The sequence below is a fragment of the Oncorhynchus gorbuscha genome, linkage group LG01 (genome assembly GCF_021184085.1).
Source record: "Oncorhynchus gorbuscha isolate QuinsamMale2020 ecotype Even-year linkage group LG01, OgorEven_v1.0, whole genome shotgun sequence".
Lineage (NCBI taxonomy): Eukaryota > Metazoa > Chordata > Actinopteri > Salmoniformes > Salmonidae > Oncorhynchus > Oncorhynchus gorbuscha.
The window spans coordinates 120100938-120127180 of record NC_060173.1 but is presented as its reverse complement, the minus strand read 5'-3'; the positions used below and the strand labels follow the sequence as shown (position 1 = coordinate 120127180).

Sequence of the window (26243 nt, the reverse complement as noted above, 5' to 3'; positions counted from 1 at the left end):
CCCACCCAACTCACACCCTGACCATACTAAAACTAACATAGACAACCCACCCAACTCACGCCCTGACCATACTAAAACTAACATAGACAACCCACCCAACTCACGCCCTGACCATACTAAAACTAACAGACAACCCACCCAACTCACGCCCTGACCATACTAAAACTAACATAGACAACCCACCCAACTCACGCCCTGACCATACTAAAACTAACATAGACAACCCACCCAACTCACGCCCTGACCATACTAAAACTAACATAACCCACCCAACTCACGCCCTGACCATACTAAAACTAACATAGACAACCCACCCCAACTCACGCCCTGACCATACTAAAACTAACATAGACAACCCACCCAACTCACGCCCTGACCATACTAAAACTAACATAGACAACCCACCCCAACTCACGCCCTGACCATACTAAAACTAACAACAGTTACGCCCTGACCATACTAAAACTAACAGACAACAAACTCTTTATTCAAAGACTCATTCATGGACATACTTAACTGACAGTTGTGGCTGACCATACTAAAACTAACATAGACAACCCACCCAACTCACGTGACCATTGTAAAACTCTACCTTCTGCCCTTTGTGCTGACCATTGTCTGGGCCCAATCATTTTATTCAAAGACTATTTGGTGGACACTACCATGTTGTGGCTGCTGCCATGTTGTGTTGCTGCCATGTTGTGTTGTCTGGGCCATGTTGGGTTGCCACTACCATGTTGTGTTGCTGCCATGTTGTGTTGCTACCATGTTGTGTTGCTGCCATGTTGTGTTGCTGCCATGTTGTGTTGCTACCATGTTGGGTTGCTACCATGTTGTGTTGCTACCATGTTGTGTTGCTGCCATGTTGTGTTGCTGCCATGTTGTGTTGCTGCCATGTTGTGTTGCTGCCATGTTGTGTTGCTGCCATGTTGTGTTGCTACCATGTCGTTGTCATGTAGTATTGCTACCATGCTGTGTTGTCATGTGTTGCTGCCATGCTATGTTGTTGCCTTAGGTCTCTCTTTGCACGCCCAATTTTTCAGTTTTTGATTTGTTAAAAAAGTTTGAAATATCCAATAAATGTCGTTCCACTTCATGATTGTGTCCCACTTGTTGTTGATTCTTCACAAAAAAATACAGTTTTATATCTTTATGTTTGAAGCCTGAAATGTGGCAAAAGGTCGCTAAGTTCAAGGGGGCCGAATACTTTCGCAAGGCACTGTATGTACGGCAGGACCAAATGGGAAAGACAGGTAGGAGCAAGCCCATGTAATGCTTTGTAGGTTAGCAATAAAACCTTGAAATCAGCCCTTGCCTTAACAGGAAGCCAGTGTAGGGAGGCTAGCACTGGAGTAATATGATCAAATTATTTGGTTCTAGTCAGGATTCTAGCAGCCGTGTTTAGCACTATCTGAAGTGACAAAACCTGCCTGTTTTGCATGTTATTTTGGCATTAATATGTGTCACATATCAGTATCAATGTAAAAAATATTTGAAAAATAAAGTAGAATGAGCTTATGAGCTTATAAATGTATGCGGATACAAACATGGTCTCTTTTTTTTGTTTTCTTGAGTAAAGCAGCTCCAAAATGCAGGTGAATCAGCCCGGCTCAGTGCTTTCTGTGGTGGTGGGGAAATAATGAGTATTTCACAGTGATTGGTTCAGTGTTCTGTCACTCATGGGGACACTATGTCACTACTAAGTCTATGGTTAGAGCAAAAAAAAATCAAGCCATTTGGGTGCTGCCATAGAGTTACATGAGAAGTGCCCATCCAAAAAGCCTCAAGGTCATTGGCCACAGAAAAAAAGAATGTCAAATCACGTTATATCTACAGTGGCTTTGATTGGACTGATCATGTCAACATCTTTCTTTCAAAATCTCATCGTGAATCAAGTTGACAATCTACTGGCAAATCCCTTTTAGAAGAGAAATAATGATAGATAGATAAATAGAATGTATCGGTTCTTATCGGACATAAACATTACACAACACGGTGGAAATCGCAAATTTAACAATAAGTGGATTGGAAGGAATCAGTGACAGTGGCTTTATGGTCCCAAATCTGGTATTAAGGGGCTCTTTTCCAAGTTCAAAACATTCAATATTGGCCATACTGTCAATGAAGCATGCTTTGTGCCGTGCTCAAAACAACTGTTAACTCAGAACTGCGAAAACGTGAGTTCAGTGAGTTCAAGACAACTGGGAAGTCGGGAATAAACGAGCTCCGACTGGGAAAAGACGTGTTGAACAGTCATCCAACTCAGAATTGTAAATCTGGCTTCTTTCTAGAGCTACGACCTGAAGATCAATGACGCCATCATGATTCGACCTTGTTTTTTCCCCCGAGTTCCCAGTTGTTTTGAAATAAATCCAGAGAATACCAGACTTTAATGACATTTTCCCACGAAGGACCACCATGCCACCTTCCTGTTCAAGTGAGCACAGCACAACAAGGTGAGTCCAAAAATGTATTGTATGCTGCTGTATAAATGGTGTAATATGCCAGGGAGATATGTATACTGTAGCTAAGAAAGCAATACTAAGTGTATGTTGCGTAGTAAGCTGTTAGTAGCCCATATGCCCCACCCTAATAATTTGGTCTATTTTCACCTGTTAATTTCACCTACTGTTCTGACTTGGTGGTGCACATGTAGCCTATAACCTGTTTTAGAGAAGTAAAATCATTGAATATTGTAAGAGCTTTCATTGTCTGCTTATATGACACCTTTATTTATCCTACGGTTCTGACTTGGTGTACAGAGAGAACACTGTAAGAACGGCCCATTTTCTGAATTCTGTCGCTGTACGTTTTCAAAAGTGCTGAACAAATAGTTATGTCCGCACGTCATGTCCTTCTGTAGCTCAGTTGGTAGAGCATGGCGCTTGTAACGCCAGGGTAGTGGGTTCGATTCCCCGGACCACCCATACGTAGAATGTATGCACACATGACTGTAAGTCGCTTTGGATAAAAGCGTCTGCTAAATGGCATATATTATTATTATTATGTCTTTATCAAAATTACGGATGGCCTCTTATCCGCTTATGCCATAGTTTGTACATCTCAGCGATGTTTTTTTTAAAGGCAGTAAATTAGTCCGCTGATAGCCAGGTGTAGCAGTGGTAAGATGTTGGGACAGCTTTATACAGGCCCTAACAGTTTGTGGTCGCCGTTATAGTGAAATTCATGTCTTTTTTGGTGTTGTGCAGTGGTTTTGCTGGCATTTATCCCACTTATTATTATTTTATTTTTTATCCCACCAAGATTGATATGCTAAAATCGCCACTGCCCGCTTCATATTTATTCATACTATGTTCCAGTTTCTTCCTTTTCCCCTTGTCCGCCATCTTCACGGCATCCGCAGTCCTTCAACGCAATCCTCCCCTCTCCCAGGCTGTGGATTAGCGTTTTCATCGTAGTTCCATATCTACACGGGATTGGCCAGGACAGCGGTGGAGGGGCGGGGTTAATGGTATTCTGGAATACAGTTTACGACGCCCATCTGGAATCCCACACCCAGGGTTGCCATATCCGCAGTTTTTAGTTAAATCGGGCTATTTTGAAAACGATGTTGCGGTTGAAAATGTATTGTTAACGGGTTGCCGGTTTTTGGGCTACTAAATTGCAACGCGGCCGCCATGGCGTTTCTCAGGCAGGAGCAGGCTGTTGCTGAGTGAGTGGGTGGTGGGGAGGGCCGGATGGGTGTGTGTGTCTTGTTATTGCACAGCAGCATGTAGTTTAGTCCACTATTGGCTAAATTGATTGCTATTTAACTTGTCATAATGCGGAAGTGGACATTTTGAAATGGAGGTTTTGTTACTCCCTCTCGTGCTTCTGTGATGAGGAAAAGTACTCAATGAAATTGACATTAAATGTGGAGAATGATACATTTGCATCTGTTAGCCATCAAGTAGCCTATTTATATTCCATAGTAGGCAACCACTTGATTCATGGGTTGATGTTGAAATGACTATATAACTGGAGTCCTTGCAAATCTATTTGTGCCACTTGTGTAGCCTACCTGGAGCTGTCAAACACATTTAAGAAATAGCCTGTAACTTCAGTGTATTGTTGTTGTAACCTTGTGTTATTGTTGTTGTAACCTTGTTTAATTCATTAAATTGGCAGTTATTAAAGCTCTATCACAGATTGACAGTAACAGTCGGTCAGATTAGGCTAAAGGTTTAAAAAAAATAAGCTCTGGCTGTTGTTGACAAGCACATTTGGTTCATTTGCATATTCTTATTTAATTCGGTGATTGAAATGATGACCACATCCTCAGTAGTCTGTTCCAGCTGGCTATTGGGAAACACAAGTACTTCTTACCTCGAAATCGCCAAACTATTCATGTTGAATGAATGACTGTTAATTTGAGCTAAGCAAGCTGCTGAAATCATCTTGTCAAGGCTACTGTAGACTATCTGATATGAGATGTAGACCTATCAGGGGCTACAGGCTAAATACATCTAACTAAGCAAACCATGGCAAAGTTGAATTCCAATCATAAACCCAGATTTTAGAATGTAGCCTATGCCTATTGAAATTAAATGGGTCATTTCTAACTGTTTGTAGTCTTAACATCTGGCACATATTAACGGCACAATTGCCAGAAAATAGCCTAACATTCTGGTTTTTTTATTCGTCAAAATGTTTCTTTCTCAGAGATTTCCTTTGTCCAACTTTCCTCATTCAAACTCTCTTGTCAGATGTATCTATAGTTATGCACATGTGTAAAATTGATTTATTTACATTTACATTTGACATTTACATTACATTTAAGTCATTTAGCAGACGCTCTTATCCAGAGCGACTTACAAATTGGTGCATTCACCTTATGACATCCAGTGGAACAGTCACTTTACAATAGTGCATCTAAATCTTAAAGGGGGGTGAGAGGGATTACTTATCCTATCCTAGGTATTCCTTAAAGAGGTGGGGTTTCAGGTGTCTCCGGAAGGTGGTGATTGACTCCGCTGTCCTGGCATCGTGAGGGAGTTTGTTCCACCATTGGGGGGCCAGAGCAGCGAACAGTTTTGACTGGGCTGAGCGGGAGCTGTACTTCCTCAGTGGTAGGGAGGCGAGCAGGCCAGAGGTGGATGAACGCAGTGCCCTTGTTTGGGTGTAGGGCCTGATCAGAGCCTGGAGGTACTGAGGTGCCGTTCCCCTCACAGCTCCGTAGGCAAGCACCATGGTCTTGTAGCGGATGCGAGCTTCAACTGGAAGCCAGTGGAGAGAACGGAGGAGCGGGGTGACGTGAGAGAACTTGGGAAGGTTGAACACCAGACGGGCTGCGGCGTTCTGGATGAGTTGAAGGGGTTTAATGGCACAGGCAGGGAGCCCAGCCAACAGCGAGTTGCAGTAATCCAGATGGGAGATGACAGGTGCCTGGATTAGGACCTGCGCCGCTTCCTGTGTGAGGCAGGGTCGTACTCTGCGGATGTTGTAGAGCATGAACCTACAGGAACGGGCCACCGCCTTGATGTTGGTTGAGAACGACAGGGTGTTGTCCAGGATCACGCCAAGGTTCTTAGCGCTCTGGGAGGAGGACACAATGGAGTTGTCAACCGTGATGGCGAGATCATGGAACGGGCAGTCCTTCCCCGGGAGGAAGAGCAGCTCCGTCTTGCCGAGGTTCAGCTTGAGGTGGTGATCCGTCATCCACACTGATATGTTTGCCAGACATGCAGAGATGTGATTCGCCACCTGGTCATCAGAAGGGGGAAAGGAGAAGATTAATTGTGTGTCGTCAGCATAGCAATGATAGGAGAGACCATGTGAGGTTATGACAGAGCCAAGTGACTTGGTGTATAGCGAGAATAGGAGAGGGCCTAGAACAGAGCCCTGGGGGACACTAGTGGTGAGAGTGTGTGGTGAGGAGACAGATTCTCGCCACGCCTCCTGGTAGGAGCGACCTGTCAGGTAGGACGCAATCCAAGCGTGGGCCGCGCCGGAGATGCCCAACTTTACAATTATAAACTTGGTTTGAGCCATGAATGCTGATTGGACAAAACCTGTGGTATATCAGACCGTATACAATGGGTATGACAAAAAACGAGTTTTACATTGGTAACCAGTATAATAGCAATAAGGCACCCTGGGGGGTTGTGGTACATGGCCAATATATGGCTGTATCCAGGCACTCTACGTTGTGTCATGTTAAGAACAAATTTTATTTGTCACATGGGCCGAATACAACAGGTGTAGACCTACAGTGAAATGCCGACTTACAAGCCCTTAACCAACAATGCAGTTTTAAGAAAAATGCCTAAAAAAATTATAGTAACAAATAATTAAAGAGCAGCAGTAAAATACAAATAGTGAGACTATATACAGGGGGTACCGGTACAGAGTCAATGTGGAGGCTATATACAGGGGGTACCAGTACAGAGTCAATGTGGAGACTATATACAGGGGGTACCAGTACAGAGTCAATGTGGAGGCTATATACTATATACAGAGGGGAGGCTATATACAGGGGGTACAGAGTCAATGTGGAGGCTATATACAGGGTATTACGGTACAGAGTCAATGTGGAGGCTATATACAGGGGGTACCGGTACAGAGTCAATGTGGAGGCTATATACAGGGTATTACGGTACAGAGTCAATGTGGAGGCTATATACAGGGGGTACCAGTACAGAGTCAATGTGGAGGCTATATACAGGGGGTACCAGTACAGAGTCAATGTGGAGGCTATATACAGGGGGTACCAGTACAGAGTCAATGTGGAGGCTATATACAGGGGGTACCAGTACAGAGTCAATGTGGAGGCTATATACAGGGGGTACTGGTACAGAGTCAATGTGGAGGCTATATACAGGGGGTACCAGTACAGAGTCAATGTGGAGGCTATATACAGGGGGTACCAGTACAGAGTCAATGTGGAGGCTATATACAGGGGGTACTGGTACATAGTCAATGTGGAGGCTATATACAGGGGGTACTGGTACAATGTGGAGGCTGTATACAGGGGGTACCGGTACAGAATCAATGTGGAGGCTATATACAGGGGGTACCGGTACAGAGTCAATGTGGAGGCTATATACAGGGGGTACCGGTACAGAGTCAATATACAGGGGATACCGGTACAGAGTCAATGTGGAGGCTATATACAGGGGGTACCGGTACAGAGTCAATGTGGAGGCTATATACAGGGGGTACCGGTACAGAGTCAATGTGGAGGCTATATACAGGGGGTACCGGTACAGAGTCAATGTGGAGGCTATATACAGGGGGTACTGGTACAATGTGGAGGCTATATACAGGGTGTACCAGTACAGAGTCTATGTGGAGACTATATACAGGGAGTACCGGTACAGAGTCAATGTGGAGGCTATATACAGGGGGTACCGGTACAGAGTCCATGTGGAGGCTATATACAGGGGGTACCGGCACAGAGTCCATGTGGAGGCTATATACAGGTGGTACCGGTACATAGTCAATGTGGAGGCTATATACAGGGGGTACTGGTACAATGTGGAGGCTGTATAAAGGGTGTACCGGTACAGAGTCAATGTGGAGGCTATATACAGGGGGTACCGATACAGAGTCAATGTGCTGGGCACCGGTTAGTGGAGGTAATTAAGGTAAAATATATACATGTGGGTAGCGTTATTAAAATGACTATGCACAGATAATAACAGAGAGTAGCAGCAGTGTGGGGTGGCAATGCAAATGTCTGGGTAGCTATTTGACAAGATGTTCAGTCGTCTTATGGCTTTGGGGTAGAATCTGTTTAGAAACCTCTTGGAACTAGACTTGGTGCTCCGGTACCGCTTGCCATACGGTAGCAGAGAGAAGAGTATATGACTAGGGTGGCTGGAGTCTTTGACCATTTTTAGGGCCTTCCTCTGACACCGCCTGGTATAGAGGTCCTGGATTGCAGGAAGCTTAGCCCCAGTGATGTACTGGGCTGTTCACACTACCCTCTGTAGCGCCTTGCGGTCGGAGGCCAAGCAGTTGCCGTACCAGGCAGTAATGTAACCAGTCAGGATGCTCCCGATGGTGCAGCTGTAGAACCTTCATAGGATTTGAGTATCCATGCCAAATCTTTTCAGTCTCCTGAGGGGGAATAAGTTTTGTCATGCCCTGTTCACGACTGTCTTGGTGTGCTTTGACCATGTTAGTTTGTTGGTGATGTGGACACTAAGGAACTTGAAGCTCTTAACCTGCTCCATTACAGCCCATTCGATGAGATTGGGAGCATGCACTGTCCTCCTTTTCCTGTAGTCCACAATCACAAGTCTTGATCACATTGAGGGAGAGGTTGTTGTCCTGGCACCACACAGCCAGGTCTCTGACCTTCTTCCTTAATACTGTCTTGTCGTTGTCGGTGATCAGGCCTACCACTGTTGTGTCATCGGCAAACTTAATGATGGTGTTGGAGTAGTCATGAGTGAACATGGAGTACAGGAGGGGACTGAGCACACACCCCTGAGGGGCCCCCGTGGCTGATGTTGTTACCTACCCTTACCACCAGGGGGCGGCCCGTCATGAAGTCCAGGATCCAGTTGCAGAGGGAGGTGTTAAGTCCCAGGGTCCTTAGCTTAGTGATGAGCTTTGAGTTCACTATGGTGTTGAACGTTGAGCTGTAGTCAATGAATAGCATTCTCACATAAGTGTTCCTTTTGTCCAGGTGGGAAAGGGCAGTGTGCAGTGCAATAGAGATTGCATCATCTGTGGATCTGTTGGGCTTTATGCAAATTGGAGTGGGTCTAGGGTTTCTGGGATAATGGTGTTGATGTGAGCCATGGCCAGCCTTTCAAAGCACTTCATGGCTACAGATGTGAGTGCTACGTGTCGGTTGTCATTTAGGTAGGTTACCTTAGTGTTCTTGGGCACAGGCACTAATGGTGGTCGGCATGAAACTAGTTGGTATTACAGACTCAGAGAGGGAGAGGTTAAAAATGTCAGTTAAGACACTTGCCATTTGGTCAGCGAATGCTAGGAGTTCACATCCTGATAATCTGTATGGCCCTGCGGCCTTGTGATTGTTGACTTGTTTAAAGGTCATTGGTTGCGGAGAGCTTGATCACACAGTTATCCAGAACAGCTGATGCTCTCATGCATGTTTCAGTGTTACTTGCCTTGAAGTGAGCATAGAAGAAATTTAGCTCGTCTGGCAGGCTTGTGTCACTGGGCAGCTCTCAACCATGCTTCCCTTTGTAGTCTATAGTAGTTTGCAAGCCGACGCTTGTCGGAGCGGTGTAGTGTGATTCAATCTTAGTCCACGCTATGCCTGTTTGATGGAGGAGGACATAGCGGGATTTCTAAGAAGCTTCCGGGTTAGAGTCCCGCTCCTTGAAAGCGGCAGCTCTTGCCTTTAGCTCAGTGAGGATGTTGCCTGTAATCCATGGCTTCTGGTTGGGGTATGTACTTACAGTCACTGTAGGGACGACATCATCGATGCACTTATTGATGAAGCCAGTGACTGATGTGGTGTACTCCTCAATGCCATCGGAAGAATTGCAGAACATATTCCAGTCTGTGTAAAACAGTCCTGTAGCTTAGCATTTGCTTCATTTGACTGCTTTTTTATTGACCAAGTCACTGGTGCTTCCTGCTTTGGTTTTTGCTTGTAAGCCGGAATCAGGAGGATGGTATTATGTTCAGATTTGCCAAATGGAGGGTGAGGGAGAACTTTGTACACGTCTCTGTGTGTGTGGAGTAAAGGTGGTCTAGATTTTTTTTCTCTGTGGTTGCACATTTGGTAAAACTGATTTTAAGTTTCCCTGCATTAAATTCCTTGGCCACTAGGTGTGTCACCTCTGGATGAGTGTCTTCCTGTTTGCTTATGGCGGTATGCAGCTCATTGAGTGCGGTCTTAGTGCCAGCATCAGTCTGTGGTGTTATGTAGACAGCTACGAAAACTACAGATGAAAACTCTCTAGGTAGATAGCTTGGTCTACAGCTTATCATGAGATACTTTACCTCAGGCGAGCAGAACCTCCACTTCCTTAGATATCGTTCACCAGCTGTTGTTTACAAATATACATAGAAAGCCACCCCTTGTCTAACCAGATGCTGCTGTTCTGTCATGCCGATAGAGTGTATAACCCACCAGTTGTATGTTATTCATGTTGTCATCCAGCCACAACTCAGTTGTGACAGTTTTTAATGTCCCGTTGGTAGGATATATGTGCTTTTCGTTCGTCCAATTTATTATCCAGTGATTGCATGCTGGCCAATGGAACGGATGGCAACGGCAGATTAGCCACTTGTCAGTGGATCCTCAGAAGGCAACCCATCTCTTTCCGCGATGGTGCTGTCCTCGTGCCTTTTTGTTTAATCACTCCACGTTGGGTCATGTCAAGAACAGCCCTAAGCACCGTACCCCATCATGTCTTATTGCTTATTCAGAGCAGTAAAATTAGTTAAATCATCCACTGATAGAAAATTATCTGGGCAGTTTAATAAGGGCAAATGATATTTTCTCTTGCGACATAATCAAAGTAGTTTATTAAGTCATGTCTTAGTTCGCAATAATTATTATTTTGATGTAAACCAAATTTTGCGTTACAAGTTACGTCGGTAATTACAAGTTACGATATTCCTTCTTTATTGGCTCGGTAAAATTATGGGATAATTGTTTATTGTATAAATGTGGCAACTCCTCTCTTCCCGTGAAAAAAAATATGTTTATTTTTAGTCCTTTTGTGCTGGTTTTGTACGGTCAATGGGATACAAATGTTGTGGTCCTGGCAACCCTGCCTACATCGGTGAACAGCGTAGTGGTGTGGAACCAACGTCAATCGAAGGGGTGTCGGATAAAATAACTACACACGAAAATAACACAACTACTATACCTCAGTTTCGGTGGTAAACCATTTTAAGGTAAGGCATATTGTCTTTGAGTGTAAATGCAAACGTTTTCCACGCCGCGGGTATTTGTTTAGACAAAAGAACAGATATCTGGGTGTGATGTGATTTAAATGGAAAACATTGCCCCTTACGTTAGTTTCTCCGCAACCATTTAATGCTGATACAATCTACTGTAAACCTTTTGTCTGATGCATTGATGCATAATGTGGCCTCCATGTTGAAAATGTACTTATGTTGTAATGGTGGGTTTTCACGGCTCCATCGTTGTCAAAGCCGTGGTGAGGTTACATTAGTACATTGGTAGGGTAAACGTGAACCACTGCAGAAAATGGTGTCGACGCGGACAACCCTTTCATTCATTAAATTATATGAAATGTAGTTTTCTATGCCTATATACATTTGCAATGGTATTGTCAATGTGCATATAAATCGATACGAAAAATAAATGTATTCATTTAAATAATGCAGTAACATGAAGTGTAACCTAACCCCAGTGTTATTACTGGATGCATTACAGTGGCAGAAATATATTCCAAGCATTTCTACAATTCTGACTGTTTCTTTCCTTTGTACAATTCTGTCAGTGCTTTCCTCCTGGGAATACCTGCTCTCACACAGAATGGACACATGTAGGCAGCATTGTTTCCCAAGTGATCATTAGTCCCATGCCAGTCAGGAGGTAAGGCCCAGAGAGGTGCCCCAGTCAGGAGGTAAGGCCCAGAGAGGTGCCCCAGTCAGGAGGTAAGGCCCAGAGAGGTGCCCCAGTCAGGAGGTAAGGCCCAGAGAGGTGCCCCAGTCAGGAGGTAAGGCCCAGAGAGGTGCCCCAGTCAGGAGGTAAGGCCCAGAGAGGTGCCCCAGTCAGGAGGTAAGGCCCAGAGAGGTGCCCCAGTCAGGAGGTAAGGCCCAGAGAGGTGCCCCAGTCAGGAGGTAAGGCCCAGAGAGGTGCCCCAGTCAGGAGGTAAGGCCCAGAGAGGTGCCCCAGTCAGGAGGTAAGGCCCAGAGAGGTGCCCCAGTCAGGAGGTAAGGCCCAGAGAGGTGCCCCAGTCAGGAGGTAAGGCCCAGAGAGGTGTCCCAGTCAGGAGGTAAGGCCCAGAGAGGTGTCCCAGTCAGGAGGTAAGGCCCAGAGAGGTGCCCCAGTCAGGAGGTAAGGCCCAAAGAGGTGTCTTTCCCCTTAGCCAGTCAGTATGGCCCAGGCGGAGGCCCAGCCCAGTGGGGATAACAGCCCCCAGCTCATCTCCCTCCAGTCGGAGAGGTCAGAGGCATCAGGGAACCACGCAGAGGTGGGCTCCGCCAACCGGAGGAAGAGGAGGAGGAAGGAGCCCAGACCCGAGTCCATCATTGTGTATCGCTCAGACAATGAGAGGGGGCCCGGGGAGGAGCAGGTGGGAGAGGAGGGAGGTGCTGAGAGGAGCACCGAGGAGGGGGCCAAGTTCCTCAACACACCCACCGGCGAAGGTGAGACAACAGTGGTATGGTAGGACAGCTGTATCGTTGGGTTGTTTCCATAACATAGCAGATATCTGACATGTCGTTCTCACTACAATATGTTTAGCTGCCTCGTCCCTCTGATAGCCAGCCATTCTGAAATGTATTTGGTGAACTGTGCTGTGTATGTTTTTGTATTCTGTCTTACTAGTGTCATCATGTTGTTGTTGTTGTTGTTTTTGTCTCCAGGAGGCTGGAGCTTACTAGTGTCATCATGTTGTTGTTGTTGTTTATCTCCAGGAGGCTGGAGCTTACTAGTGTCATCATGTTGTTGTTGTTTATCTCCAGGAGGCTGGAGCTTACTAGTGTCATCATGTTGTTGTTGTTGTTTATCTCCAGGAGGCTGGAGCTTACTAGTGTCATCATGTTGTTGTTGTTTATCTCCAGGAGGCTGGAGCTTACTAGTGTCATCATGTTGTTGTTGTTGTTTATCTCCAGGAGGTTGGAGCTTACTAGTGTCATGTTGTTGTTGTTTATCTCCAGGAGGCTGGAGCTTACTAGTGTCATGTTGTTGTTGTTTGTCTCCAGGAAGTCTCTAGTGTCAGGAGGAGGCTGGCGCTGGTTGTTGTTGTTGTTTACCTCCAGGAGGCTGGAGCTTACTAGTGTCATAATGTTGTTGTTGTTTGTCTCCAGGAAGTTGGAGCTTACTAGTGTCATCATGTTGTTGTTGTTGTTGTTTGTCTCCAGGAGGCTGGCGCTTAGTGTCATCATGTTGTTGTTGTTGTTTACCTCCAGGAGGCTGGAGCTTACTAGTGTCATCATGTTGTTGTTGTTTGTCTCCAGGAGGCTGGATCTTACTAGTGTCATCATGTTGTTGTTGTTGTTTACCTCCAGGAGGCTGGAGCTTACTAGTGTCATCATGTTGTTGTTGTTTGTCTTCAGGAGGCTGGAGCTTACTAGTGTCATCATGTTGTTGTTTATCTCCAGGAGGCTGGAGCTTACTAGTGTCATCATGTTGTTGTTGTTTATCTCCAGGAGGCTGGAGCTTACTAGTGTCATAATGTTGTTGTTGTTTATCTCCAGGAGGCTGGAGCTTACTAGTGTCATCATGTTGTTGTTGTTGTTTTTATCTCCAGGAGGCATGGTTGTTGTTTATCTCCAGGAGGCTGGAGCTACTAGTGTCATCATGTTTGTTGTTGTTTATCTCCAGGAGGCTGGAGCTGGAGCTACTAGTGTCATCATGTTGTTGTTGTTTGTCTCCAGGAGGCTGGAGCTTACTAGTGTCATCATGTTGTTGTTGTTTGTTGTCTCCAGGAGGCTGGAGCTTACTAGTGTCATCAGGAGGCTGTTGTTCATCATGTTGTTGTTGTTTGTCTCCAGGAGGCTGGAGCTTACTAGTGTCATGTTGTTGTTGTTGTTTATCTCCAGGAGGCTGGAGCTTACTAGTGTCATCAGGAGGCTGGAGCTTGTGTCATGTTGTTTGTTTATCTCCAGGAGGCTGGAGCTTAGCTTAGTGTCATCATGTTGTTGTTGTTGTTTGTCTCCAGGAGGCTGGAGCTTACTAGTGTCATGTTGTTGTTGTTGTTTGTCTCCAGGAGGTTGGAGCTTACTAGTGTCATCATGTTGTTGTTGTTGTTGTTTGTCTCCAGGAGGCTGGAGCTTACTAGTGTCATCATGTTGTTGTTGTTGTTTGTCTCCAGGAGGCTGGAGCTTACTAGTGTCATCATGTTGTTGTTGTTTTTGTCTCCAGGAGGTTGGAGCTTACTAGTGTCATGTTGTTGTTGTTTGTCTCCAGGAGGCTGGAGCTTACTAGTGTCATGTTGTTGTTGTTTGTCTCCAGGAGGCTGGAGCTCATGTTGTTGTTGTTTGTCTAGGTTGGAGCTTACTAGTGTCATTATGTGTCATCAGGAGGTTGGAGCTTGTGTGTTGTTGTTGTTTATCTCCAGGAGGCTGGAGCTTACTAGTGACATAATGTTGTTGTTGTTTATCTCCAGGAGGCTGGAGCTTACTAGTGACATAATGTTGTTGTTGTTTGTCTCCAGGAGGCTGGAGCGACAGGAGCATGCCCCCGGACAGCCGTTATGTGACCTTGACCGGCACTATCACCAGGGGGAAGAAGAAGGGTCAGGTGGTAGACATCCACGTTACTCTAACAGAGAGAGAACTCCGGGACATGGCCCTCTCTAAAGAACGTCTGGATGCCGAGTGTGAGAGGGGGCAGGGATCCAAGTGTTCCTGTGGCTTGGGGTTCTTTCAGGGCCCCCATGTGATCCTCTGGAGCCTATTGTGTGCTCCCCTGGTGTTCCTTATTGCCTTCATCACGTCATTTTACTATGGAACGCTCACCTGGTACAACGTGTTCCTGGTCTACAACGAGGAGAGAACATTCTGGCACAAGATTACCATCTGCCCCTTCCTCATCATCTTCTACCCCATGCTGATCATGCCCATGGCCCTGTCCCTGGCTCTGTACTCCACCCTGGCGCAGGTCTCCTGGGTCTTTAGTGAGTGGTGGCTGTCTGTCCGCGACCTGGAGAAGGGGTTTTGTGGCTGGGCCTGTGGGAAGCTGGGGCTGGAGGACTGTTCTCCATATAGTATCGTGGAGCTGCTGGACTCTGACAACTTCTCAGGAAGCATGCAAGGGAATAACAAGGCCCCCGGCGAGGATGCTCAGACATCCTCTGTGTGAGACTGGGTTGTATTCATTAGGAAGCAAACGGGTCGAAAACGGCTTAGAACGACCTGAACTTATCCGTTAATAAGAAACACTTTTTGCAACGGTGTACCACTAATGAATATAACCCTGGACTGGCATCATGGACACAAACACACAAACTGGCATAGTTGTCATACTTTCACATTTTTCGATACCATCAAAAAAGCCGGTTATTGTTTTTAACTTACACTTCTTACTAATTTATCTAACCTCGCATTCTTACTGGTTGTTATTGAAGTGAACTCCGTGTTTACTGGGCCAATCACCATGTTGTTATGTTTAAAATGGTCTTATTTATTTGAATATTTCAACCACTAGCTAGTTTAGTTGTAAGTGTTGTCAATGGATGTTTTGTATCATAGGACGGGCTATTCAAATATGTTTAAATTAAATATACTGCAACATGAGGGTCGCTACAATACTGCCTAAAGTTTACTGTAGGGAGGATCAAACACAAGACCTATCTATCAAACATATTGATAGATTTCTGTTGAAAAACTGTTGCACTGAAATCCTCGATAGGACAGGCAGGAAGTGACCTTTTATATCTAATGTACTGTACCCGCATGAAGTAATACTTGACCTACTGTGGCAGGGTGGAAGGAACTCTGGGGTGTTCATTCAGCAGACAAGAATGTAGAATTAAGTTTTGAAGGATCTAAAAAGGATTTTGGTCTGTACCTCTGTTCTCTATATAAAGGTTCACCTGTGTGTGGTGGTCACTCACTCTTCACATCATGTTTGTTGCTCACCATGAGATAAAATGTATGGAAATAAAACCTGAATCATTTTCACAGTTCAACAGTGGGGTCATTTTGTCACGTTTTATCGTTCTATCTTTATGATGATTAGGTACCACTACATGACCAAAAGTTTGTGGACTCCGGCTCGTTTAACATCTCATCGACCCCTGCTCATTTAACATCCCATGGACCCCTGCTCATTTAACATCCATCGACCCCTGCTCATTTAACATCCCATCGACCCCTGCTCATTTAACATCCCATCGACCCCTGCTCATTTAACATCCCATGGACCCCTGCTCGTTTAACATCCCATGGACCCCTGCTCATTTAACAGCCCATGGACCCCTGCTCATTTAACATCCCATGGACCCCTGCTCATTTAACATCCCATCGACCCCTGCTCATTTAACATCTCATCGACCCCTGCTCATTTAACATCCCATCGACCCCTGCTCGTTTAACATCCCATCGACCCCTGCTCGTTTAACATCCCATCGACCCCTGCTCATTTAACATCTCATCGACCCCTGCTCGTTTACCATCCCATGGACCCCTGCTCATTTAACAGCCCATGGACCCCTGCTCATTTAACAGCCCATGGACCCCTGCTCATTTAACATCCCATGGACCCCTGCTCGTTTAACAGCCCATGGACCCCTGCTCATTTAACAGCCCATGGATCCCTGCTCGTTTACCATCGCATGGACCCCTGCTCGTTTAACAGCCCATGGACCCCTGCTTGTTTAACCTATCATTCCATATAAATTACAATGCTAAAAGTATATACACTAAAAGTATATTACAAGGCTAAAAGTATGTGGACACCTGTTCGTTTAACATCTCATTCCAAAAATTATTAATACTAAAAGTCCCTATACACTATAAGTATATTACAAGGTTTTCTAAAAGATGTGGAACACCTGCTGCTATAAAATCTCATTCCAAAATTCTGGGAAGGCTTTCCACTGATGTTGGTCCATTGCTGCTATAACTGCCTCCACTCTTCTGGGAAGGCTTTCCACTAGATGTTGGAACATTGCTGCTATAACAGCCTCCACTCTTCTGGGAAGGCTTTCCACTAGATGTTGGAACATTGCTGCTATAACAGCCTCCACTCTTCTGGGAAGGCTTTCCACTAGATGTTGGAACATTGCTGCTATAATAGCCTCCACTCTTCTGGGAAGGCTTTCCACTCGATGTAGGAACATTGCTGCTATAACAGCCTCCACTCTTCTGGGAAGGCTTTCCACTAGATGTTGGAACATTGCTGCTATAACAGCCTCCACTCTTCTGGGAAGGCTTTCCACTAGATGTTGGAACATTGCTGCTATAACAGCCTCCACTCTTCTGGGAAGGCTTTCCACTAGATGTTGGAACATTACTGCAGGGACTTGCTTCCGTTCTGCCAAGAGCATTAGTGAGGTCGGGCACTGATGTTGGGAGATTAGGCCCGGCTCGCAGTCTGCGCTCTGTATGGACCTTGCCTTGTGCACTGGGGCATTGTCATGCTGAAACCTCCCACAAACTGTTGCCACAAAGTTGGAAGCACAGAATCATCTAGAAAGTCACGTTAAGATTTCCCTTCACTGGAACTATGGGGCCCGAACCATGAAAAACAGCCCCAGACCATTTTCCCTCCTCCACCAAACTTTACAGTTGGCATTATGCATTGGGTCAGGTAGCGTTCTCTCGCATCTGCCAATCCCCGATTCGTCCGTCGGACTGCCAGATGGTGATTCATCACTAAGGATAAAGCGTTTCTACTGCTCCAGAGTCCGATGAGCTTTACGCCACTCCAGCCGACGCTTGGCATTGCGAATGGTGATCTTAGGGTTGTGTGCGGCTGCTTGACCATGGAAACCCATTTGGTTAACTCTTGAGCTTCCTCGGGTCTCCACCGAACTAGGTAAATCCGCTTTTAGTTGTAAAGCAACTCATTGCTAGAACCAACTACAAAACACATTACAATTGGATGTTCTGGTGCCGCTTGGGCAATTTAAATATTGATTGAGGACCTTCTTATTGAGGAATGTAATAGTTTTTCTTGAATAGTTGTGTTGTTATTTGACTGGTTTTATATTGGATTTAGGTTATGTCTTATGTACAGTATATGCACAGTGAAAGACCCTGGTCTATGCAGGGGTGGCAGGTAGCCTAGTGGTTAGAGTGTTGGACTAGTAACCAAAAGGTTGCTGGATCGAATCCCCGAGCTGACAAGGTAAACAACTGTCGTTCTGCCCCTGAACAAGGCAGTTAACCCACTAACGAGGCTATATACAGGTGGTACCAATGCTGAGTCGAGGTCATTTGTAGGGGTAAAGTGACTATGCATAAATAACAAACAGTGAGTAGCAGCATTGTAAAAGCGGGGGGCGGGGTATCAATGCCAATAGTCCGGGTGGGCGTTTGATTAATTGTTCAGCAGTCTCATGGCTTGGGGGTGTAAGAGCCTCTTCGACTTGGCGCTCCGGTACCTTTTGCCGCCCTCCATTTCCTGTAGGCCACGCTCAGCTCCTTTGTCTTGCTCACGTTTGTCTTGCTCACCACACTGCCAGGTCTCTGACCCCCTCCCTATAGGCCTCATTGTTGTCGGTGATCAGGTGTGCTATCAGTGGTAGGTCAGTCATAATTATGGCTAAACCCTGCCAATTTCTAAAATGTCTCTTTTTAAAATCTGATTTTAAACCTAACCTTAACCACTCTGCTAACGTTATGTCTTACCCTAACCTTAACCACTCTGCTAACGTTATGTCTTACCCTAACCTTAACCACTCTCCTAACGTTATGTCTTACCCTAACCTTAAATTACAATCAAAAAGCTCATTTTTGTTAACATTACATTTTACAATATTTTGATACCCCGTTATAGACAAAATATTGACCCTCTTCGTGGTCAATATTTGTGGATATATCATTTTTTCCCAACATAATCATGGCACCTTGCTTCTATTTCACCAGATGTATCTCTTTGAACCGATGACTTTAAAATCACACACAGACGAAGTTCTGAGAATAATTTAGTAGCTAATGGCAGCCTGCAGTACCCTGGTTGGCCTTCCACTTGAGATGAGAGGGGGCAGCACTGAGCTAGCCTGCAACTTCACTTCCTACAATAGCTCAAACTGTGCATGACTTCCCAAGAACTCCATGTAGCAAGATGGCCACACACATTACTGATCTTCAAATGCGCCACAGACATCAGATCTTTTCTAAACTTGACAGTTCATGCAGCTTTAGTATTAGTAAAGTTCTGATCATGGAATTCACAATGCGTCATGCATCTACATCCTCGGAGGAAAGGGAGGACCTGCCTCATTTCAAAGGAGGAAGGGGAGGACCCGCCTCATTTCAAAGGAGGAAGGGGAGGACCTGCTTCATTTCAGAGGAGGAAGGGGAGGACCTGCCTCATTTCAGAGGAGGAAGGGGAGGACCATCCTCATTTCAGAGGAGGAAGGGGAGGACCTGCCTCATTTCAGAGGAGGAAGGGGAGGACCTGCCTCATTTCAGAGGAGGAAGGGGAGGACCATCCTCATTTCAGAGGAGGAAGGGGAGGACCATCCTCATTTCAGAGGAGGAGGAAGGGGAGGACCTTCATTTCAGAGGAGGAAGGGGAGGACCATCCTCATTTCAGAGGAGGAAGGGGAGGACCATGCCTCATTTCAGAGGAGGAAGGGGAGGACCCGCCTCTTTCAGAGGAGGAAGGGGAGGACCTGCCTCATTTCAGAGGCAGGAAGGGGAGGCCTTCTTTCAGAGGAGGAAGGGGAGGACCATGCTCCTTGAATTTCATAAAAATAGTGAAATATTAATATTATAAATAATAAAAAGTTATCAATTTGAGATAAATTTACATCAACATATATTCACGAGGAAATAATTGATTAAAACACTGTTTTTCACTGAGGAGGTCTGGGAGTAGCCTCAACAGCACTCTGTAGGGTAGCACCTGGTTTAACCAGAGGAAGGGGAGGATCCTCCTCTGTGTACATTGACTCAATAGGAGGAGGCTCATGATTCTCACCCCCTTCCATTTCAGAGGAGGAATGACAACTTCCATTGTACATCCTCCAGATCAGAGCTCTTTCAGCATCAACTGACATGTTGTCCACCCAATCAAAGGTTCAGAGAATGAATCTAGTACTGAGAGCAGGAAGGGGAGCTAGCACTGCACTGCATAAAATGTGGTGAATTGACTCAAAAAATAGAGAAATTTAATAAACTTATAACAAATTAAAAGTCAATGTGCAGGGGTAAATTTACCTCATACCCATGCACATTGACTCAGTACTGGTACCCTGTGTATATGGCCAAGTTATTACACATACCCATGCACATTGACTCAGTACTGGTTCCCTGTGTATATAACCAAGTTATTACCTCATACCCCTGCAGTAGACTCAGTACTGGTACTCTGTGGGTAGCACCAAGGTTTAAAACCCAGGACAGTTGACTCATCCTGGTACCTCTGTGTACATTGACCAATTATTAAAACCCAGGAGGCATGACTTCTCACCCCCTTCCATAGACTTACAAACAGTAATTATGACAACTGGTCCCTTGTACATCCTCCAGCCTTGACTCAGAGCTCTTTATATAATCAACTTACATGTTGTCCACACAATCAAAGGTTCAGAGAATAACCAAGTTAAACCTCAGAAGCTACAGCTACTCAGTACTGGTACCCTGTGTATATAACCAAGTTAGAGAGAGAGAAAGTTACCTCAAACCCATGGACATTGACTCAGTACTGGTACCCTGTGTATATAACCAAGTTATTACCTCATACCCCTGTAGGGGTACTGGTAGGTAATAACCAAGTTATTACCTCAAACCATGGACATTGACTCAGTACTGGTACCCTGGTATATAACCAAGTTATTACACAGGGTACCCATGCACATTGACTCAATGTACTGGTAAAGAAGGGCATATAACCAAGTTAACTCTCTGACCCATGATGTTGACTAGATGGGGATGGAGAGAATATAACCAAGTTATTACCTCATCCCCATGCGCATTGACTCAGTACTGGTCCCTGTGTATATAACCAAGTTATCCCTCATACCCCTGCAGTACCAGAGACTGTTCCAGGTATATACCACATCCCCAACCCATGGACAGACTCAGAGACTGGTCCAGGTAGTTACCACATCCCCAAACCCATGGACATTGACTCAGTACTGTTCCAGTGTATATAACCAAGTTATTACCTCATACCCATCAGTTGACTCAGAGACTGGTTCCAGGTATTACCAAGTTATCCCCAACCCTCAGTACCAGAGACTGTTCCAGGTATATACCAAGTTATTACCCCAACCCATGCACAGTGACCAGAGACTGTTCCAGGTAGTTACCACATCCCCAACCCTGCACATTGACCAGAGACTGTTCCAGGTAGTTACCACATCCTCATACCCATGCAGACTCAGTACTGGTACCCTGTGTATATAACCAAGTCCCTCATACCCATCAGTACCAGAGACTGTTCCAGGTATTACCTCATCCCCATGCACAGACTCAGACTGTTACAGTGTATATAACCAAGTTATTACCTCAGTACCAGAGACTGTACTGGGTAGTTACCATTACCTCATACCCATGCACATTGACTCAGTACTGTTACCCTGGTATTACCACATCCCCATACCCATGCACATTGACTCAGACTGTTCCAGGTATTAACCACATTACCATACCCATCACATTGACTCAGACTGACTGTTCCAGGTTATTTACCTCATCCCCATGCGCATACCAGAGACTGTTCCAGGTATTACCTCATCCCCAGTACCAGACTCAGACTGTTCCAGGTAGTATAACCACATTACCTCCCCAGTACCAGACTGACTGTTCCAGGTAGTTACCTCATCCCCATGCACCAGACTCAGTACTGGTCCAGGTATATAACCAAGTTATTACCTCATCCCATGCACATTGACCAGAGACTGTTCCAGGTTATTACCAGATCCCCATGCACATTGACTCAGAGGTACCCTGTATATAACCAAGTTATTACCTCATACCCATGCAGTGACCAGTACTGGTACTGTTCCATATAACCAAGTTATTACCTCATCCCCATGCACATTGACCAGAGACTGTTCCATGTAGCTAACCAAGTTATTACCTCAGTACCAGAGACTCAGTTGGTACCAGTGTATATAACCACATCCCCATACCCATGCAGTACTCAGAGACTGTTCCAGGTTATTACCTCAAACCCCATGGACCCTCAGTACCAGAGACTGGTCCAGGTATATAACCACATCCCCATACCCATGCACATTGACTCAGTACTGACTGTTCCAGGTTAGTTACCACATCCCCAACCTCAGTACTGGACCCTGTTCCAGGTTATTACCTCATCCCATCAGTACTCAGTACTGACTGTTCCAGGTTATTACCTCATACCCATGGACAGTGACTCAGTACTGGTACCCTGTTCCAGGTTATTACCTCATCCCATGCACATTGACTCAGAGACTGTTATAGCCAAGATATTGTTACTCATTATGGATTTATTCCCCTTGTTATTATTTTTCTCCTGCATTGTTGGGAAGGGCCAGAGACTTTCACTGTTAGTCTACCACAAGCCTGACAAATAACATTTTATTTGATCCAGGCTACTTACCATGTGATTGTCTGAAGAGGCCAGAGACTGAGAGGTGAATTACCATTTCCCCAGTAATGTGACTGACTCCAGGTTGGGAACTTACTGACTGTCCCCAACCCTGCAGGTATGTGAGAGATGTTCCAGGAAGTTGTGGTAGATGCACAGACACGCCAGAAAGATGACAAATAATATAATATATGCCATTTACCAGAGACTGTTCCAGGTACTTACAGTCATGTGTGCATACATTCAGATGTATGGGTGGTCCAGGGGTTCGAACCCACTACCCTGGCGTTACAAGCGCCATGCTCTACCAGACAGTTCAGAACTGGAGGAGATGTTGTGTGATGTCTCAACGATGACCCCCTGGACAGGAGGATGACACAGAGACTGTCCCAGTGAAATAGTTATCCCTGTCCAAGATGGCTGCCATTATCCACTCTAGATTTACCAGAGACTGTTCAAAACAGAACACCTGTCTTTCCATGACATACCTCAGTTTACAAAACATTAAGAACACCTGTTCCAGGTGACACACCGACCAGGTGAATCCAGAGACTGTTCCAGGTCAGTTAAAACCAGGGATCCCCAGTATTTTCAGTACCAGAGACTGTTCCAAAGTAAACTACCACATCCCCAGACGCTAGTACCATGAATTGGTAGATTAGATAGAAAACACTCAAAAGTTTCTAAAACTGTTAAAATGATGTCTGTGAGTATAACAGAACTGATATGGCAGGTAAACCCCGTTACAAACCATCCCCAAAGTATTCAGAGACTGTTTTCAGGCTAGAACTTTAATCATCCCCAACCCCCAGATTGCAGTTCCTGTTCCACTAGATGCCAACAGTTTTTAGAATGAGTTTAGAATGTTTAAGGCTTAGAATGAGTTTATTTCTTTTTCATAACCAGAAATTGTTTTTTCTAGGTGGCTCCCATTTTGGCTGTACCAGAGACTGTTCTTTCTTATTTATTTCCAGTTAATATACTATTCTCTGTCTTAAATTTGATTGTTTATTTGCCATTAGGGTACCTACATCCTTATAAACGTTGTTTGACTTGTTTGGAAAAGTTCATTAGTAACATTTGGGATCCTTTTGTATGCATTTTGATGGAGGGAAACTGGATGGATTACTGACTGATCCGCAGCTAAACTGAGTTTTTATGGATATAAAGAAGGCCATTATCCCCAACAAAAGGACCATTTTGATGTAACTGTTCCAGGTGGTTGCCAACATCCCCAGATCATCAAAGACTTTTTAAAATCTCTATTTCTGACTTTAGTGTACCAACTCCCCTCAACCCTGTTGCACAATCCAGAGATTCTGTTCCTGTTATCACCCATGCAAAGGCCTTCCAGAGACTTGTTTTCCAGGTTAAAGAAGGGTACCACAACTCCCCATGATGTTGGTAGATGGGGATGAGACTAATGATCTCTTCAAGGTCAACCACATCCCCAACCCCCAGTACCAGAGACTGTTCCAGGTGGTTACCACATCCCCAGTACCAGAGACTGTTCCAGGTAGTTACCACATCCCCAACCCCCAGAACCAGAGACTGTTCCAGGTAGTTACCACATCCCCAACCCTCAGTACCAGAGACTGTTCCAGGTTGTTACCACATCCCCAACCCTCAGTACCAGAGACTGTTCCAGGTAGTTACCACATCCCCAACCCTCAGTACCAGAGACTGTTCCAGGTAGTTACCACATCCCCAACCCTCAGTACCAGAGACTGTTCCAGGTAGTTACCACATCCCCAACCCTCAGTACCAGAGACTGTTCCAGGTAGTTACCACATCCCCAACCCTCAGTACCAGAGACTGTTCCAGGTAGTTACCAGATCCCCAACCCCCAGTACCAGAGACTGTTCCAGGTAGATACCACATCCCCAACCCTCAGTACCAGAGACTGTTCCAGGTAGTTACCACATCCCCAACCCTCAGTACCAGAGACTGTTCCAGGTAGCTACCACATCCCCAACCCTCAGTTCCAGAGACTGTTCCAGGTAGTTACTACATCCTCAGTACCAGAGACTGTTCCAGGTAGTTACCAGATCCCCAACCCTCAGTACCAGAGACTGTTCCAGGTGGTTACCACATCCCCAGTACCAGAGACTGTTCCAGGTAGTTACCACATCCCCAACCCTCAGTACCAGAGACTGTTCCATGTAGCTACCACATCCTCAGTTCCAGAGACTGTTCCAGGTAGTTACCACATCCCCAGTACCAGAGACTGTTCCAGGTAGTTACCACATCCCCAACCCTCAGTACCAGAGACTGTTCCAGGTGGTTACCACATCCCCAACCCTCAGTACCAGAGACTGTTCCAGGTGGTTACCACATCCCCAACCCTCAGTACCAGAGACTGTTCCAGGTGGTTACCACATCCCCAACCCTCAGTACCAGAGACTGTTCCAGGTGGTTACCACATCCCCAGTACCAGAGACTGTTCCAGGTCTTACCACATCCCCAACCCTCAGTACCAGAGACTGTTCCAGGTAGTTACCTTCCCCAACCTCAGTACCAGAGACTGTTCAGGTGGTTACCACATCCCCAACCCTCAGTACCAGAGACTGTTCCTCAGGTGGTTACCACATCCCAACCTCAGTACCAGAGACTGTTCAGCCTGGTTACCACATCCCCAACCCTCAGCCTGGCTGTTCCGTTATCTTCAGCCTTTCTGTATCTTTATCTTCAGCCTGGCTGTTCCTTAATCTTCAGCCTGGCTGTTCCTTTATCTTCAGCCTGGCTGTTCCTTTATCTTCAGCCTGGCTGTTCCTTAATCTTCAGCCTGGCTGTTCCTTTATCTTCAGCCTGGCTGTTCCTTTATCTTCAGCCTGGCTGTTCCTTTATCTTCAGCCTGGCTGTTCCTTAATCTTCAGCCTGGCTGTTCTTTTATCTTCAGCCTGGCTGTTCCTTTATCTTCAGCCTGTCTGTTCCTTTATCTTCAGCCTGGCTGTTCCTTAATCTTCAGCCTGGCTGTTCTTTTATCTTCAGCCTGGCTGTTCCTTTATCTTCAGCCTGGCTGTTCCTTTATCTTCAGCCTGGCTGTTCTTTAAACTTCATGCCTGGCTGTTCCTTTATCTTCAGCCTGGCTGTTCTTTTATCTTCAGCCTAGCTGTTCCTTTATCTTCAGCCTGGCTGTTCTTTTATTTTCAGCCTGGCTGTTCTTTTATCTTCAGCCTGGCTGTTCCTTTATCTTCAGCCTGGCTGTTCCTTTATCTTCAGCCTGGCTGTTCCTTTACCTTCAGCCTGGCTGTTCCTTTATCTTCAGCCTGGCTGTTCCTTTATATTCAGCCTGGCTGTTCCTTTATCTTCATCCTAGCAGTTAGTCTCATTTGACTGATCATCCAGACTTTGAGTTTGATTATGTCCTCATGTGACTGATCAACCCTGCTTTGAGCTTGATTATGTCCTCATGTGACTGATCAACCCTGGCTGGAGCTTGATTATGTCCTCATGTGACTGATCAACCCTGCTTTGAGCTTGATTATGTCCTCATGTGACTGATCAACCCTGGCTGGAGCTTGATTATGTCCTCATGTGACTGATCAACCCTGGCTGAAGCTTGATTATGTCCTCATGTGACTGATCAACCCTGGCTGAAGCTTGATTATGTCCTCATGTGACTGATCAACCCTGGCTGAAGCTTGATTATGTCCTCATGTGACTGATCAACCCTGGCTGGAGCTTGATTATGTCCTCAGTTCCTGACTGCTGAGGAAAAGAGAAGTAGCAGCAGCTCCTGTGTTGTACGATACTGGATATAGTATTGTATGGACGCTCTACCTGACTTGTGTGTGGTGTGATGTTGGAGTTCAAACATGGTTCTTCTTGGATGTGAGGTAGAAGACAAGGAGGGGGAGGAGGAGGAGGAGGAAGGAGAAGAATGTGAACAGTACAGATTCAGCCGTCCATCACTCTA

General features: G+C 45.6%; 1 protein-coding gene across 2 annotated transcripts; it reads left to right on the top strand.

Annotated features, from left to right (window-relative positions):
- The first annotated feature begins 9891 nt into the window (after window positions 1–9891).
- Window positions 9892–15761, top strand: tmem169b (transmembrane protein 169b). 2 transcript variants are annotated; one of them, XM_046350631.1, is made up of 4 exons: window positions 9892–10833; window positions 11406–11500; window positions 11532–12276; window positions 14289–15761. In XM_046350631.1, exons 3-4 carry the CDS (start codon window positions 12006–12008, stop codon window positions 14933–14935), a joined length of 918 nt encoding a protein of 305 aa, XP_046206587.1. In that variant the 5' UTR covers window positions 9892–10833; window positions 11406–11500; window positions 11532–12005; the 3' UTR covers window positions 14936–15761. The 2 variants fall into 2 exon arrangements, with proteins under 2 accessions (XP_046206587.1, XP_046206500.1); XM_046350544.1 differs by having other exon boundaries at window positions 9899–10833; window positions 11406–12276.
- Window positions 15762–26243: the final 10482 nt, after the last annotated feature.